We start from the raw sequence: 18,459 nt of genomic DNA, 5'->3' as shown, positions 1-18,459 counted from the left end.
AATATTAAGATCTGATCTTTTATTCTGTATTTCATGGCGCCAATATCTGTGTCTCCTATTATATGGTTAATTCTGTTTTAGAGAATATATTGCATTAGGATGAATTGGTATCATGGTAACGCATTTACAATTGACTAAAACCAGCCCTGTACAACAGTTAATCATGCTGACGGCTGTGATTAGTCTGTAAACAAAAAATGCCATAATTAGAACTTTACAATCTCATGCATGTTTACCATAGGGGATCTTTATGTCTATGTTGGACAATGTGGGTGATCCATCTGGCATCCAGGTGAAGTATCCATTTGTTATCTGTTGAAATGAGATGAAGACACACTTTAAAACACAATGCATTAATGTCACTTTAAGTGTGAAGTGATAAAGGTAACCTCAAACGTGTGCATGATTCCAAGCAGGAGGACCTACAGTAACAATCTGTTTTTAAGAATAGCTATTTCCTGGGTAGATCAATTTCAGGAAATGTTTAAGCTATTATATTCAAAACCTTCTAGTGAAATACTTAATTCTCAGTTCTACATTACAGCTCAAAGATTCCACACACAATATCAATGGGTATACTGATACATGAATATTTTCTGTGGGACATTAGGATAGTTTCAACACAAGTACAAGACAAAATAACTGTATTATTGAAATAATATTTTCTCACAGAAATAATATTTACTGGATGAAACATCACAAATTCTGCTATCAATTCTTCAAAAGAATTGATTATCTTTTTGGTGGCAGGTTCAAACATTTGGTGTACAGTATGTGGTTGTCTGAGGAGCCAATGATGTGGAGCCACTGTACCATCTGTGGGATTAAGACTGAATGCCTCTAAATTAGGAACCCACCTAAAAAGTTGTAATGTTTAAGTTTTTCTTATGACAAAATAAGAACCTTGCAGATTTATCTTTACTGAAAAATACAAAATGAAAATACTCACTATTTAAAACTTATACACAATACATGCTGAGATATGCCTGAGATATTTGAGATATGCTTCTCAGATACTGTATTTTTGTAATTTCCTTGTTTATAAATAGCACAGAAGTAATATCATATTACTCCTGCCTCCTTCCACCCCACCCCCTTCAGCTGTTAAAGTAGCACTGGCTGTGCTCAGACACCTTGTCAGAATCCACGTGTCATGTGAAACCTCACCTCTCTACACCTCAAATAAAAGTAACACTTTTGGAGTCACAATGACATCTGATAGATCACTGTCTCATGCATTTTCAATGCATTTGCTGTACTTCTGAAAATAGGCTACCTTTTAAAATGATATGTTATACTAATTTCTCAAATGAGGAAAACGAATGGTTAAAGTAAGAGCCACAAATAATAATTAAAAACTACCATGCTTCATCATAACACTGTATTTGGGCAGAGAGGACTGCACATTGGATGAATGACCACCATGATCTTTATCACCTGCCAGATCATTTTAAATGAGTTTGGCTCATTTTGTTATTGGCTGCTGTCCATCTACTCCACATAGCAGACCAGAGGTCAGCATTGGTGATAACAAGTACTGTACACTAAGACCTCAGTTTTATTGGAGCTGCTATGGAGGGACGCTAAAAATTAACCTCAGACTATTGTGATCAAGTCTTATTCTGTTGGAACACAAATCCTGTAGGCTTATCTAGATTAAGGAAACAAACAAGCCCTTAATTGGCTTCCATTTTTGTACTCTGGAAAATACTCTCAATACATTTTGCTGAAACTGGAGGAACTTTGTTGATCTGTTTTGCATGACCCTACAATCACAAACAAATTCTTTTGTGGAGTTTAGTTTCCATATAGCTAAGCATTCACAACCACACTGAATGTTTTGGTTTTCCTACAGTGAGGAATGAAAAGCATCTCATTTTTTGTTTCCTTTAAAAATAATTAAATCCATGTGTTGCATCTACAAAAACGTTAAGCAAAAATAAAAGTAAAACAACTAGTATATACTGTACATATTTTGGCTACAATGGTGAAGGATAACTTTTCTACTTTATTGCTATTAATAATTTTGACATTATAAATCTAGCAGGAACCATTTGGACATGATTCTGTTCAAGATTGCTGTGGAAAGTCTCAGTCCCCCGCCGAACCGAGCTGACTGTCTTCTCACCTTGATGTAGACGTCCTCTCGCTCGTCAGTGGTGGGGGTGTCTCTATCCCTCTGGGAGCTGAAGCTGTTCCACTCATCCCTGGCCGGCCGTTTGCGGTTCACAACCTTTAGTGGCTTTTGCCAGACATGAGAAATGAAGGTGTTTCGAAAGAGCATCAAATGCTAACATGAAAAAACTGATCTATAAATGGAAGAAAGCAAAGTGTAATCATTTGTAGATTCATATACAGTGCTGTCTTTTTTTAAAGCTTGAAGTCTCCTCTACAGTATAGTTTTTCAATAAAGACATGTTTTATTTATTTTTTGGAAAGTGTGTTACAATTTGATGGGAGATTGTCCCTTTTTTATTTTTTTAACAGAAGCATTAATGCACTCATGCGGACACTGGGGCTCAGGGTAAACTTGGCTTAGCCATAAGAGAACCCTCCTGCTGACTGGAAGTCAGCTCTGTGAAAAGAGTGTGGCTGTCACGGCGCGTTACGGCGCATCATGGCAGGAGAGGCGTGTGAGGGGATGGCAGGCAGCCCTCTTGGGAAGTCACGGCTGCCCAGTGTTCGCTGCTACTCACCACAGCCTGGTATTTGTTGTGATTGCCAGAGCTCTGCGGAACTGTCGCCTTGAGGTCATGCTCCTCCCCAATTTCTTCACTGGAGAAGAACTCGCTGAGTTTCTGCACACTAGGTGAAGGGAAAACACACGGACTTGAAGCCACTATACAGTATATTTTAAGAGCCTTTTAACAAAAAGGCAGCCACGGTCTCCTCTATTGTTATTGTTGTATTGTTGTAATTATAATTGTGTCCTGTCTTGTGAAATTTTCTTATTTATTGTTGTAGTCTTCTTATTTATTGTTATTGTCATCCTGTAAAGTGCTTTGAGAAGCCACCTTTAAAGGCGCTATATTAAATAAAGTTTATTATTTATTATTATTATTAAAAGAAACAATGACACCTTAATGTCCTGTAAATCTACTCTTTTTATTTGTTTCCAATGCCATTTTCCTCCTGTCACACTATATTCTGCATACTAGGAGGAAGACTTTTTAGATGATGCATGAAAACATTTGTGAAATTTAATTTATATGTATCTAGATTTTCTAAAAAGCTCTGCCAGTATGCCATTTTTAATAGATGTTTAATGGTAGGATGGAAGATATGTCAGACTAAAATTATTGCAACATTTTCAAAAACTATTATTGATATGACTATTTCTCCATAACCTATTTTAATTACTAAAAAGAGAACTGGTGTGATTTTAACAGGTGCTCCATTGAATATAACATTGCTGGTTTGCAATTGGTTAGAGTTAAAGTCACATTTTAAAATGTTATTTTATTAGTGCATGACAAAGATCACCACTTTGACGGCAATCATTTTTCAACCTATGAATAAATGCATAAAATCTGTAATTATTAGCCAATTATTCCAGAACCAAGTGCCTTTCAACTTCTTACTGTGCAATACAGCAGGAGGAACGTGACACCCATTAGTCATCCATCCCACGATAGCAGCTGCTGTCATATCATCAGCATATGCAGAGCGCATTTGCTGTCATGGACAACTGCTCTTCAGATGAAAAGCATGCAGACTATCCACTGACAACTGTCTCAGATAAATCTAGGCTTCAGCATGTTTAGTTAACCACTGCAGACCTGCAGATTCAAATTTTCAGGGATGTTTACAAGTTAACACTTCTATTTTTATATCTAGAATACATTAAAATAAAGGAAATTTCAAATGAATCAAATGGCATAATATCATAATAGTTTTCTTAATATAAAGATTTTATAATAATGCTTTTTAATAATTCATCAAACAGTGACGATTTTTCTTAGTTTTATTTTAAGGTTTTTCTAGATTTAAACATAGAATAAATATTGTAGTTTAAATATTGTAGTTAAAAATCTGGATGAAAAAAACAATTTATATACTATAAGTAGAAAAAGGTCCACATCTAAAAATATAAATATATATTTAAAAGCAAGAAAAAATACTTAATATGGCTACTAGGGAAGGCTTATTAACTAGAAGAGTCAGGCAAGATGTAACTAAATCATCCCTGACAAAACAGCAAATTTAACCACCAACAGTGAAATTATGTTTCCATAAATCCTGAGACTTTATTTAAATAGTTTTAACCTTCCCACCTTCCATGCAGTAAAGAGCTATTAACTATGGTCTATTACTTAACAGCAAGAGGTTGCCTTTACTGAATCAATGGTCATGTTAAGGAAAATAAAACATAAGAGCCATTAATGCTTATTAAAATTGATTTGTGCTCTGTCATCCTGTATTACAGCTATTTTCAGCCTTTAATTTTATTAAACTGGATGTTTTGCACTCCCTTCTTGCTAGATACACATGCAATTTACTTCAGACATTTAATTCTGTTTTTCCTCATCATGTTGATATTGACCTTCCTGAAATAAATGCAGACCATAATTGATTGCAAAACCTAGACTCCTGTGAGCTTAACCCAAGCACATTTCTCTAGTGTTCCTCTGCTTTAAATAATTCATGACAAAGTGACACATTTCCAAGCCAGTCTCTTTGCCCCATTCATTGTTAGTTCATTTCTTAAGACACAGTGAGAGGTTAAAATGCCAGTTCGTATTTTACAGGTTGTATAGCTAAAGCCTGTTTATTATGCAAGTTAAAAACAGGATTTAAATGAAATTCCTAGTTAGCAATTTTCAATATCACAAAAGAACTATCCTGCGGAGTTGAGACTGAATATCACCTCATGGTCTTGACACATCTATTTTTCATCAGCTCACAGTGAGGGAGATCACATTGCACTGTGTTGTTACAGAATACAAGATTGTAACTTCAATAAAGGCACAAAGTCTTTTTTGTTAAATACAATAATGCAGTATTTGAGCTGCACTGTAGAAAGAGAATCATAATTTGACATAAGACAAAAAACGTTGTTATTGCAGTAGATACACATTTAACCAGGCATTCATCTTACTCTTTGTTAAAAAAATAAGGTGTATGTTTAGATCAAATACAAATACCTGAATGCTACAGTATTGAATGATTAGCATTCAGGTATTTGATCAGCACAAACACTTTCCAAATTCACATCCATGACTTTCTTTTAGCTCTTCTTAAGGAGGGGAGGGTTTTGTAAATATAATACCTGGTCTTTCAAATAATCTACCGTGTCTTGTGCAGATTGTATACATTTGTGCTTGTTGGGTGAGAGGGCATAAACTAATTTGGAAGGAAACAGTTTAGGGAAGAGCTACAGTACCAAAGGGCAGCAGGGTCTGCAGTATGAGGCTCTTTCAGTGGGGTGCACCATCAAAACTATGCAGGTGGACAACACTTTACCTCATCTAATATACTGTAGCTCTGTTTCTAAGGTTTAATGTTCTTGGTGATTTAAGGAAACTTATCGTCCTAGACCATCTTGTCCTTTGGCCCTGGGCTTGGAAAGCCCTAGTTTTACCAGACAACGTTCTAGCTTCTCACCTGACGAGAGCTTTGACAGTAGAGCGCACCACACTGGAGAGAAGGAAGAGCGGGGTCACCAGGATGTGGAAGAGGGAGAGGGAAGCAAAGGCCACAGCAGGAGACAGGTCAGCATCCTCAGACAGGTGCACGTGAACCACAAAGGTCTTCAAAGAGCAGCAAAAACAAACACACACAAGGGGTTTCTCATCACCGTTCTCCTACACTGTACAAGGCACCAACGAAGACAATACCTCCTTTGCCTCTTGTTTTTTCCCTCCGCTATCCAGACCCAGCCTGGCATGGGGAGATTACATGGCCATGCGCAGAAAACAGAAATCTATAGTGGGCTATTCTGAGGAAGAGGATAGGTGCCACATTGCAATTATTTGTTAACCGAAACATGTGAGGGCAGATAAATCAATAGAAGTAAAGGGCACAGTACACCACGAAGAAGAGAAATGTGACTATGGGGGGAGAGGAAGTGAAATAGTGAGGGAGCAGAGGATTCTGCTCTGAAAAGAGGATCATTTTTAAACTCACCTAAATGAAAAAAAAACGATACTTCTACGGGACATGTACATGAGATACATGAATGTTACATGAACTAATATGAACATAACACAGAATCGAAGGACAGAGAATAAAGTGGATAACACAAAGGCATATTAAGGGCTTGTGAGCAGCGGTCAGCTTATTACAAAGCAGGTAATTTGAACTTTAATGATTTCCCACAACAGATTCAGTTAAAGAGCATTAAAGCACTTACTAGAGTGTAGTCTAGTCTTTCAATGAACAACTTGAAGAAATTCCTGGAACAATGAGCTACTACTAACTTCATGAGCAAGATGGACAGATGCCTTTCTTGCTACTAACCCTTTGTTTTCTTGTTATTAAGATGCCCATTAAATGTAAAATAGAAACATATGATTGTTAATGTGACTTCAACATATCAAAAAGGTCTAGAAAGTAAGAAATCACATTTGTGCTAAATTGTGAGGAACACCAGATTAACATTGCAGTCATACAGCACTTAAAATGAAATCATGCTCACCATGTTAATGCTCTGATAGAAGATATTTTAAATTATACCTTAATCTCGAGTATAAATACAATTTTACTTACAGTAAGTACTGCTGCGATTGGTATTGCTGCATTCATGAAAACTGGAAAGCACATAAAGAGTGTTTACTATAACAGTTTTGATGGACAATAATAACCTTAATGGTAGACATATTAGTACTGTATACTGTATGTTCACATACTGTAACTGTTTTCAGTTAAAAGAATAAACAAATAGAGAAGCTAGTTCTTTTTACAGTTATAAACACAAGCTGTAACTTTAACTTTAAGAAATTACTAAGAAATTCATTTTTTAAGAACTACTGATTTTTTTTGCTCATACCATAAAGTAGTAGATTTAAGGAACAGGCCCGATGTTAATTTTTTTTTCCAAAACTGACTCTACACACATACTGTACGTGTTTAGGGGCTCGGGCAGTGCAATGTAACGTCAAACCCAGCAAGTACTCACTGGAGATGGAAGTGTAAAGAGCAAAGGCTTTGAGACTGGTCAGCTCTTTCTGTCGCGTCTCTTCCACACTGTCATGGAAAATGTGCTCCCAGGCGTACAGCTTCAGGAGCTTGATGCCTCTCAGAAGCTCATTGGTCTTTTTCAGCCGTTCACTGGAATACTCCTGTTGACAGCAGAGTGGGGGGCCAGTAGGTCAGATGGGCGAGTGAGGTGCTTTGAGGGACCGTCCCCAAACAGCTGACATGGTTCCACAATGGAGGCAAAAGCCAACTGTACATGCTGCAGGCTGTGCTTCCATTCCATAAATTATTGTGTTGATAACAAAAAACATAAGGTGAGCCAAAATAATTGTTTCTATAGGAAAAAAAATACTTTCACTGCAGTGACATCTAGAAAATCTCTAAGGAATTGTGAGTCTGTTGCGTCACAGTTCTGAGGTGCACTGCTTTTCAAATAGCTGTGGATTTAATACTATTTAGCACCATCATCCATCATCATTTTAAACCAATCAATTTACAGTATGTATGATTGTGTTTTCACACCAATTTCCACATCAAATACAATTTTTGCTGAAAATAAATGTTAAGAAACACATCTCAGAACTAACTAAAACGAGCAGCATTCTTGCTAATGAGGAAAAAACATCTTCATACAGTATTATTCTTATCCTCTATTATTTCATTTATATTTAAAACACTTTAAGTAAATATGTAAAAAGGGATACTGTAAATTTTAACAAAGAAACCCTGGACCATCATGCATTTCTGTATAATCCACAACTGAAATCTGACTTTTTTACTTTATAAGATATTTAACAGTACTGTATGTCCTATCACTTTATAAGTGCCAGGAAAAGTAGGAATTTACAGCAGAGTGTTTGCATGTTTACATTGTCTTGTAAACATTGTAAAATTGTCATGTACTCACTAAAGTGCTTTTCTGTGCTTGGGACAGTCTGGTGGCCACAAAGTACTGTACTGGTGCCAGGACTGCGATCACTGTGGCTCCAATCAAGGCACTTATTCCCAGGAGGTAGTAGAGCAGAATCACTCCGACAATAATCTGCAACAATATCATTTTCTATTTAATCAATCAACCACGGAATTCACAATGCTCTGCAAAATGAAACCACCCAATCACTCAACTCCCAAACTGAGATGCACTGCTTATTAAATATGCAACTTGTCTGAATCAGATTTTTATCTATCCCTGAGCTAGAGAAAGAAATGAAATAAGAATGATTTAGTTTTTTTTTTGCTTAAATGTTCTGGGTTAATTACTTTTTCTGCAGATAACAACTAACATTGCATGATGAAAATTGCACTTCTGCAGGTTCACAAGTATAAAAGTAACTAATGTTTAATTTTTTTATCTTAACCCTATTTGTAAAACATCTTCATCTGGATAGATACCTTCCAGATTGTGATGGCAATGGCTTTTCTCCAGGAGACTTCAAAATCCTTTTTGCCTGTTTTTCCTATTAAATACAACCTCTAGGCTGTTCATATCTTAATCAACAATCCCCTGTACTGTCTGTCAGCTCTAGACAGGTTTCCAAGTGCCAAACCTTTGATGTCTTTCATTGATGTTGCTTGATTAGTCTATTACTTGATTTTTCATTATTTTCCCTAAATATTTTCTAAGTCATACATGTAGACGTCTTATATATGATCATTGCTTGCATTGTTGATTTAGTACCTCTTTGCTGCACAAGAAATAGGGACCCAGAGTGCTGACCTGAGTGCCAGCAGTAATTCATTCTGCAGCAGCACTCCCGCAATGACCTACTGTACAGTATATAGCAGTCTTTTCTCATGAAGAGAATCTCATGAACTCAAGCCTACTGTAGTAATCTACTTTTAATCTAAACCACCGAGTGGTCTAATGCCACCTTTTCGCCTTATAGGAGCTGACTCAGCAGAATCAGATACATTATATGTGCAGTTTTTAAATTGTTTTATCTCTGAACTAATAATAATCGCAATATCAATACAGGAATTGCACATTAAGCTGAAGGAAAATGTCTCTTCTGTTTCCCAAAAGTTTCAATGTTCTTGCCCTTTCTCAGTGTAGCACCTTAGACAAATATTGTAGTAGAAAATGGTAAAGTCTACATATAGTATGTGCCCTTAATGCATTATTAAGGTAGCATTCTGTTGTTTGCTAGCAAGGTGAGGAAACATGTCTTCTCTCTGAGCACAGTAGATGTGAGGACATCAGCTAATTTGAGAAACAGTGGTCTGCAACCAGAGGGAGAAAGTGCTGTGAACATCTGTGGGGGTGTCATAGCAATGGAGAGGGTACAACGAGACTCATGTCTCTTTGACGTATCCAGCATTTCTGAATTAGTTCAATTTTATTGCACACTGTTCTAAGATATATATGCCATGTAGAATGAGAACGACATGAAAATTGTGCAATTCTCTTGGAACAGCAAATGTATCTTTTAGGTTGCTGAAAGAATAGGACTATTCATGTAAAAAAAATCTATTTCAGACTTAAGTAATTAAATTAGAAAATAAGTAACTTGAGTAATGGAGGAACAGTAACTTAATACAAGTTCAAAACTGCGCCGCAAGCAACTAGAGCACATTCTACAACATATCTGAAAAAGGCATGGAGAGATTGTCTTACCTGAAATGGCATAGCCCAGAGGTTAGGGCAGAGGAAGAAGAACCACATCAGCTGATTTGTATCTATGGCAACCAGGTTACAAATCTGTCCCACTGTCATCTCTCCCATTGACATGTTTGAAGTGCAAAGACGCATGATTTTATTGTAGATCTTTGTCTAATGGAGACAACGGATACACATTGTAATTATTCAAGCAAGGCAAAATACAGAACTGTTAACCACAATGCATACTGTATTTGTGGAAAAAAAATCAGAATCAACCAACAAAACACTGCTTTTATTTTTTTTGAAGGAAAACTCATAACAAATGACTAAGACTAAAACCTGTTGGTTTATTTTTACAAAAACAGAAGTATCTGGTAATCTGATGTTTCCCTATGATCTGGTGATCCCGATTTAGCTGGAGAAAATAATATTTTTGTATTTGTATTTATACATGTATTGTAAGTTTAGTATTAAAACTTTACTTTTGGGAGCACATATTGTAACAAAGAATAAGACACCTTAAAACATACAGTAAGGTGTAGTTTGACCTTAAAGTAAAAATTCAGTTTGGTGTTTTGCCATTTACAATTTAGGGAGCATCAAGATCAAGATAAACATTACATTAGGATTCTCTTAAAAGGCGCAGGTAAAGTTAACATCAAAGCACCAGACCAAATAAGATGAAAAATTAGAACAAGAAAGTATGGTATAAATATCAATGAACTAATTTAATTAAAAGGCTTCAAAAGTAAACCCAACTTTGTCTTTAAAATATGTTACTGAAAAGAGGCAGTTTATGTACTGGTATAATTCTCTTGGCCAGGGGCTTCCTAAACATAACCTTTGAATTAAATCAGTTTCTAGAACAGCTGTGAATAAGCTATGTTTTTTCACAATGAAGGAGATCAGTGCATTGATCTTTCACTTTGGAATCAGTTTTCTTGCTTTTCTCCTATCCCTCATAATAAAGAAAGTGACACTAATACTTCTTAAGGCTTCGGCAAACATTTGTCCTCTGTTTTTGAAAGGGCTGGGAGGCTTACTCACACTGTTTGTACAAGGAAATAACATGACTTTAGAAACATTGGCTTCTATCAGTGAAGAGAGCTGCAGGAGTGCATTTCCTGGTTGGCTACCTGTATTGCTCCTCTCAGATTAATCCCTGTTTCAATCGCCACATAATAGGATGCCTGGAGAAATGTCCTTTGGAGGAGAAGGGCAAAAAACAGAAGAACAGCCAGGACATAGGCATTGGCCAGGAACTCTTGGGAAGAAATGAAATACGCTCCCAGAAGTTTCACCTACAACACAGCCAGAACACAAGAATTAATCTGGAAACCCCAAACATGCCCAGGCAGAGTTATAGCTTGAAAACGGCAATATAGATGTGCTGTGTTGTTAACAGAATACTATTAAAGTGCAATAGTAGTATGATTCCCTATAAAATGCTAGTACATGAATAAATGTTATTTTACGCAAAAACTTGAGAAATCAGAGCATTGCACATGTACAAATGAAGGTGCGAGGTACAGTAGCATGGTGCTCGAGATTCATGGATCATTCTGTGTCTGCACCAAGGAGACAGAAATCACAGCAATGCTTTTGTAGTGACCCACATAAATGCCATTAAGGAGGCAAAAGAAAGAGACTTATTACACTTCTGAGATTTGTATCTTAGAAGCGAAAGTGAAATTTACACTTGTATAAGATGTTAGAAGTGAGTTATCAGCAGATGAGATCTTTACAGATTCACAGTGACTGAGACTCAAACCCAGACCACTGTCTGACAGGACATTTAATGGCACTTTGAATGAGCAGCAGTGCTAGGAACAGTGTTACTGAGTCTCAGAATAAGTGATCAGACTGGTAATAAGCTAAATGAAATATCTTGGGTGTAATGCATAGGATGAAAATCTTTACCGTTTGTGCTGATTGTGAACCAGCTGATTATCTCTGAAACAGCTGCCTTTGGTAAATATTGGTTTATTTGACCATTTGCAGCTCATTAAGCAATTTTAGTCAAGCGGATTACCTAATTGTTTCTTAAACATACCTATGAGCCCTTACACAGACTCCATTTAATGCCTTTGGAAAAATAACTTAGAAGGAATTAAGAGAGACTTCATTTGTAGTTTTGCAGATTTGTTTCCAAAAAACCCAATTTCACAAAGATGCAATTACTGTTTAAAATCTTCACCTTTGACTAAGAACTAAGAAGACTGATATGTTTTCTTAAGTGTAGTCTGTATTTTAAATAATAGACTAGAGAGTTTAAGCATACACTTAAAAAATGTATCGTTCTAGAGAAAATAGTTTACATGAATAAAGTTCTCTCTGTTTTGAGGCCATCTATCAAGTTTCTGACATGATAATGTGCAGAACATGGTTCAGGTGTCAGGAAGACCGATGAAAAAAACACCTTCTTTGTTCCTCTGTAAGCTAGAATGCACATTGGTCCCAAGAGCTATCGGATCATAGCTTTCCCTAAAACTATTAAAAATGTATCAGTCCCTATCATGTCTCCTGCCTTTAAGGTCCAGCCACATTCCCTTCAGTCTGTTTCTGTCTGGTCTCATTTCTTGTTCACTCATTCTCCATAATGTTCTGTGAAGTGGATCTTACATTTGTAGGCAATCTCTTACATCCTGAGTCCAACAACCTGAAATTCCATTTTATTTCATAGAATGATCTTATTTCCATGGTAGTTTGTTAACTATGTTAAATTATTTTGTTTACTAACATAAAATAATTTGAGGAACTCACCCCTGACCCCATTGAAAATGACTTTGAATTTAACTAGTCATATGAGCTGTTGAGATGGGAAAGCAATTCTATTCAGACAATGGCAGTCATTAAGGATCAATGCATGATAAAAATAGATGAAATTTTAGAATCAGTTACATGGCTACAAGCCATCATTCATATTAATGATTAATCAAGTTAGATAAATATTTCACTTCTAAATTGAAGCAGGATATGTGATGTATAGCAGTTAGAGCATCCAACTGCACTCCCTAATATCTTTAATACAGTACATTCAGGAAAACAGTATTTTTGCCCTTTTCAGATAAATTAAACAGCTGGCTAGTATAACACATACAAAATAGATCGACCGTTTAGAAAATTAAACACAAAGAAAATCTTAGCTTGCACTCTAGAACACTGTATTACTGTTATCCATAAGAAACATAAACAACATGGTTTTCATAAAGGTACATACAGTAAACTCAGTGCATCTCATTTGCAACTTTTGCAATTATATTACATATTAATCACTTAAGAATCCTCATGAAGAAAAATAAATATTCTGTATGTACTTATACTTAATAGTAATCAAACATTCTTAATTGGTATCACATTAATTGCAAAAGCTTCATTTTCAAATTTTAGCCTAATTATCTAGATAATTATAGAAGTAAATACAACTTTACCTACTGAAGACCTATTTTACTACTGTACAGTATATTCCTTAAGACATGATGAGGAATGAATCCGAACAGCTTGAACAGTACAGTTATTGTATCCCAAACGAATGCGTCATGTGTGAAACAACAGTGGGAAGACAGCGTTAGTTTGGGATCTGTTGAAGGAAACTGTAAAGCCGGGAAAAGGAAAAATGTGCCGTACTGGAGGGATGATGGTCTTGTTGTCCTTGCTGATGTGGTGCACGATTCCGGAGATGCAGAGTGGCCCAGCAAACCCTAGCAGGTCTGCCAGGAAGCGGAATGTGATGCTGAGAATGAGGGGCCTTCCAAAGGCATGGCGCAGGGCCCCCCAGATTGACTTTGGCCCCTGCGGGTATGAGGAGCCCTTTTTCTGACAAAAGGAAAAAAAAACAGAGCTTTGAGCCCAGATATTTATTTCCACTATCTGTCTGTTCCAACACAGGAGTGAATCCATTTCAAACGGCATGCGAACACGACCCCCCCACCCCACCCCCCAGCTGTCAGTGATGTCAGAGTCCCAGAGAGGGCAGGTTTCTGCAGCATCAGAGGGACGGATCTCTTAATGCAGCACAACGACTGCAGCACTTCCAAGGTTTTATATTTATTTATATTTATAGCCATCCCTAAATTCCTTTTACACATGAAGGGCCCTTTATTCTTCAGGGATGACGCACCATAAAGAAAGCATTAAGTGAAAACACTAAGCCACAGCTGTTGACACCAGCCAACATTACATTCTACTTCAGCACATTATGTGTATAGAGAAGTGCACCAGAGGTTCTGAAAAACACTCTTATTTATACATACAGTGTACTGAACCCACTCTTATTTATACTGTACATACAGTATACTGTATAATGCACTAGAATACACTGCTTACAGATGGTGAGTATTTACAGTAAATCTGCATTCACCAATATCTTTCTCCAAAAACTTGACCTCGAATGAGGAGGTAATCTTTACTCATATCAAAGATACAACTGCAATAAAATCTTCTGAAATACAGTAGTTACATCATCATAATGTTGTTGATTTCACAGTTCTCTAATAATTCCAGTACATTTTATATAGTTATATATCATTATACTTTTGCCTTTATGTATGTCATCTTTCTAGATGTATTTAGTAACCTTCATATAAAACTGCTGCATTCAGGAGTTTTAAAGCTGATTCTGTCACCCAAAGGAATCAAGCTGGTGCCACACTTCATGGTTAAAGAATTGCTGCATTAGGAGCAGGGCGAATGTTGCAGCACTTCAATGATAGTGGGACACAATAAAATAACTTATTTGCCTGGGGTTTAAAAAGGACAGAAACACATTTTTTCCCCACTTTTAATTGCTAGCCAGTTCTGCTGTATTCCCGTGGAAATAAAGCATTTACTGTATCACCAACAAGGTGAAAAAAACACTTCATTCAAAGTGAAATCGAAATAGTTTCCATCTGCAGATATGGGAAAATGCACCCTCAGTTACCCAGAAGGCAATCAAACGTAGAGCCTGAACTCAATCCTCGGTAGGAAATGTTCAGCTGTTGAAGCCAATCTGATACTTTCCTTTAATATCCTAAAATATTCCATTACCCCTTTTCTCAAAAGCAGATGTAATGTTCACAGACACAAAAATATAAGAAGAATATCACGTAAAATAATGGGATAAAGGATATGGCATATATTAAAATACAGTGTATAGTAGATATATTTACATGTATTACTGTATATACAGTATGATTTCAGTTAGAACCATTTGATGTCACAGTCTGAAAAGCATGAATGGTGAGCATCTTTCTGCATCTTAAACACATGATTCCTACCAGGTCTATACGAAGAGAGGGCTGTTGGGTCTCATTACCTTTTGTGCTTCAAAAGCTTTCCTTAGGACCATGTAGTTAGTGAGGGCCCTCATTGCGATAGGCAGCTTGCCGATCACCTTTAGGTCAATGGGCCGCCTGTGTGCAGAGGTGATGAACGTGTTCATCCACCAGTAGGTGCCCTTTGACAGGAGGTTGACGAAGGGCTGCAGGAAGCGCACGCCCAGGTCCTGCAGATCTTCAGGAGGCTTGACCTCTGTGGGGTGTTTGAAACACACATAGCGCTGCAAGAAAAGGCCACTCATCACACCACACATGACACACTGTGGATCCTCCCAGAGAAATCATTCAGAACATACAAAGAAATCCCCCATACAAACCTGGGGAAAAGCTTTCAGAAACGCAGCTAAACAACATTATGCTGTTGAGGGGAGGGGAGGAGGGTTCTGTTAAATTTGTGAATTGTACGAAAAGGCAGTGAGAGAGTACAAAGTTAAAGATTGTTAGCCACTTCCCACTATTTACATTGGGATTATAGGAGAATAGCAGGTACTGTACACTGGATTCGATTTTACACCAAGAAGACAGGCTATTGGAGCTATCCACTGCTCTCGTCTCCCTAAGATCTGTACTGCAGCTGAAAACATACAGTATACAGAACTATTTCCTTTACACATTTAAAGTGCTATATCAAACATTACCTCTCTATCAAGAATTCATATCAGACCTAACTGAGAATTTGGTTAAAATATTTTTCTGCTTACTTGTTAGTCAAGAGTAGCTTGGATTTCAACTGAAACTATAATAAAATACATTTGACAAAATAGTCACATTTTTTTCATAGTAATGCAATTTCTTTTTGGTGGATTCAAGGTTGCTACAGATATTATTTTTTTCCACAAGGGAAAACAACACCCAGGAATCAAGCATATTGAACAGTTTATTGAGTGTTTTAGTCATAATGAATTTGGCTTAACCCTCAGGGCTGAGGGCAGACCTCCTGGCTGTTGAACGAGGAGGCTGGGACCCCCTGCAGCATGAGGAGTGACCAAGGGGCAGCTGCAGAGGTGGAGATGAAGGGATAGAGGAAGAATGCAAAACACATACAGTATGCAAGGGAAAGAAGTTGATCGCATACAGCAAATGGCATCAGGTTAGATTAAGAATTACAGACAGCTGAGTCTGATTGAACTTGGCTGTTGTAATCCCTCCCAAATATTTAGTTATAAACCTCATTTAGTAACACTGGAGAGTAGTTTATCTGAAGAAAGACATAACTTCCTACAGTACAGCTACATTGCATTCAATGCCTGAATCAAACACATGCATAATGATACTATCATTTCACAAGTGAAGAAAAGTTATTTTCATGTTAACCTGCTATTTTTGTGTGTCTGTTGTTGACTCTGCCTTTTCATGTAATTCTTAACAGCTGATATTGGGATGAATACAAGGCAGTCTAGTGAGAGAAATATTTATATTTGTTATGTGAGTGGGTGCATTAGAACCATTATCATTTGTCACATTAATGTATGCATGAAGAAAGTTACATGTTTTGAACTATTTCAAATGATACCTTCAGGGTGGCATTTTAGGAACCCTATGGCCAAATAAATGCATACAAGAAATATTTTGCTCCCTGTAAAATTGGTATAATAATTGCAGCTAAGTGACTGTTTCCTGTATGAAGTAATTGGGTTAGTATAATGATAGTGTAATCTGGGCTGAGTGAGATGTGTGTATATGCTTTTGGCTAGCACTGTTGTTTGTTTTTTAATGTGTATTTACTTTATTTTGAGCACTATTGTTTTCTCCACATATTATTAATTTCCTCAGCTATTATTATTATTATTATTATTATTATTATTATTATTATTATTATTATTATTATTATTATTATTATTATTATTATTATTATTATTATTATTATTATTAGCTTAAATATTTGAAGAAAATTCACTTTCATTAACATTTCACACGATAATGAATTTCGACCTCAGTTAAAAAAAAAATCCTTTTCAGATACCTTTACATCTGATTATTGTATTAATCTGCTCTTAACGCACTTAGCAAAGCATTCTACTGCAAAGATTATATAGTAATTATTTGTGCTGTAACATAATTTGGAATGTAACACATTTCAATAAATGGAAAATAAAACAGTTTGTTGCTGATATAGTTATTAAATTAATGGCTTTTTGAATGACTTCCCTTTATATGGAATTTTAAAGCTTCGGCTCGGAGAGGCCAGGGAATTGTGCTGATTTGTAATTGGGAGATACAGTATACAGTAGAGAAGTCCTGCTAGTGTTTCAACCCCTAAAGAAGATCAGTAGACTCCTTTAGCATGGTATCTTCACGGAGCACAAACCTATACAGGAGCGCCATTAAACCTGTCTTCTGAAAGGTTAATCCATGGAGTCAATTAGTGAGTCCTTTTTGTTTTCCTCTGTACTTATTCTCTCTACACTGCTTGTGAAAACAGAAAAGCAAGGATTCTTCTCTGGGCAGGAATATTCATCATTTGGAAGTGCAGAGCCTACAGGGATTTCTGACACAGTGATAAATTTATCTTGCTGTGCAATAGAAGGGAGGTCCATAATCCAGCAGTAAAATTAAATTATGGCTTTTACAAACATGTAAATAAAAAAGCTAAAATGTACAGTATATGAATCATATGTTTTTGGCTTGGTATCTTCAAAAAACACACAATGAAACTCATATACTGAATGCTGGAATAAAAGTTATTCCATCACAGTACTGATAATGTTTTTTTTGTTTCAAAATTAAAAAATCATTTTTTATCTCACAACACCAATACATTTTCTCTTGGTCATTTACTGGTTAAATGGAAAGAAACCTAATGTTTTGAGAGCAGACTGAATAATCTTGTCATTCAAGCTACAGGATATACAATCTGGGTAATTTTACTCTTCTCTGTAGATCCAAACTAGGTCAGCAGAATGCTGGCAGCAGAGGAAAATGGCAGAATTTGCAAGTAACCATTATTGTTATTGATATAAATACTTTTAAAAAAGCCTTTATATTTGAACTTTGGGAGCTTTCAGAAAAACAACACTCTGCACTCCCTGTTGTTACAAAGAGCCCTTCGTGTTGCAAGATTATTTTCCATCAGAATGATATTGCATTAAATTGAAACCTAAAACAGTTATGCTCTGAAACTACTACGAATGATGATGATGATGATGATGATGACATGGCTCATCTTTGTTCATTCAACCTATTCCATAATACTCAGAAGCATGGAAGCAATACTATATAGTTTCTACATTATGAATTATTGTACAACTACTAAATAGACAACTACAGTACATAATGTATAAGGCCAAAGCATATGAGCAAATTAGAGCTTTGTTTGTCCATAAAAAGAAATACTCTTTCTTTCAGGTCTTTTAAAAGGTCTTGAGGTTTACTCTACATTTACTACTTTCTTATCCAAACATTACA

The 18,459-nt window shown here is 36.3% G+C and overlaps 1 protein-coding gene across 4 annotated transcripts in view; it reads right to left on the bottom strand.

Annotated features, from left to right (window-relative positions):
- The window catches only part of abcc8 (ATP-binding cassette, sub-family C (CFTR/MRP), member 8), a 56,840-nt gene that overhangs the window by 28,186 nt on the left and 10,195 nt on the right, over window positions 1-18,459 (bottom strand). For all 4 annotated transcript variants that reach the window (XM_006642459.3, XM_006642458.3, XM_069181547.1 and 1 more), the window contains 11 exons: window positions 15,033-15,275; window positions 13,364-13,552; window positions 10,873-11,037; window positions 9,752-9,907; window positions 8,045-8,179; window positions 7,118-7,280; window positions 6,709-6,749; window positions 5,605-5,750; window positions 2,697-2,805; window positions 2,129-2,242; window positions 237-312 (listed from right to left, as the gene is read on the bottom strand). In XM_006642459.3, coding sequence (XP_006642522.2) covers window positions 237-312; window positions 2,129-2,242; window positions 2,697-2,805; window positions 5,605-5,750; window positions 6,709-6,749; window positions 7,118-7,280; window positions 8,045-8,179; window positions 9,752-9,907; window positions 10,873-11,037; window positions 13,364-13,552; window positions 15,033-15,275 — 1,537 coding nt within the window. The remainder of the gene's footprint in view (window positions 1-236; window positions 313-2,128; window positions 2,243-2,696; window positions 2,806-5,604; window positions 5,751-6,708; window positions 6,750-7,117; window positions 7,281-8,044; window positions 8,180-9,751; window positions 9,908-10,872; window positions 11,038-13,363; window positions 13,553-15,032; window positions 15,276-18,459) is intronic.

Source organism: Lepisosteus oculatus, chromosome 21, assembly GCF_040954835.1.
Source record: "Lepisosteus oculatus isolate fLepOcu1 chromosome 21, fLepOcu1.hap2, whole genome shotgun sequence".
In the NCBI taxonomy this organism is placed as follows: Eukaryota; Metazoa; Chordata; class Actinopteri; order Semionotiformes; family Lepisosteidae; genus Lepisosteus; species Lepisosteus oculatus.
The sequence above is the reverse complement of the archived record's forward strand: the minus strand, read 5'-3'. Positions and strand labels throughout refer to the sequence as shown.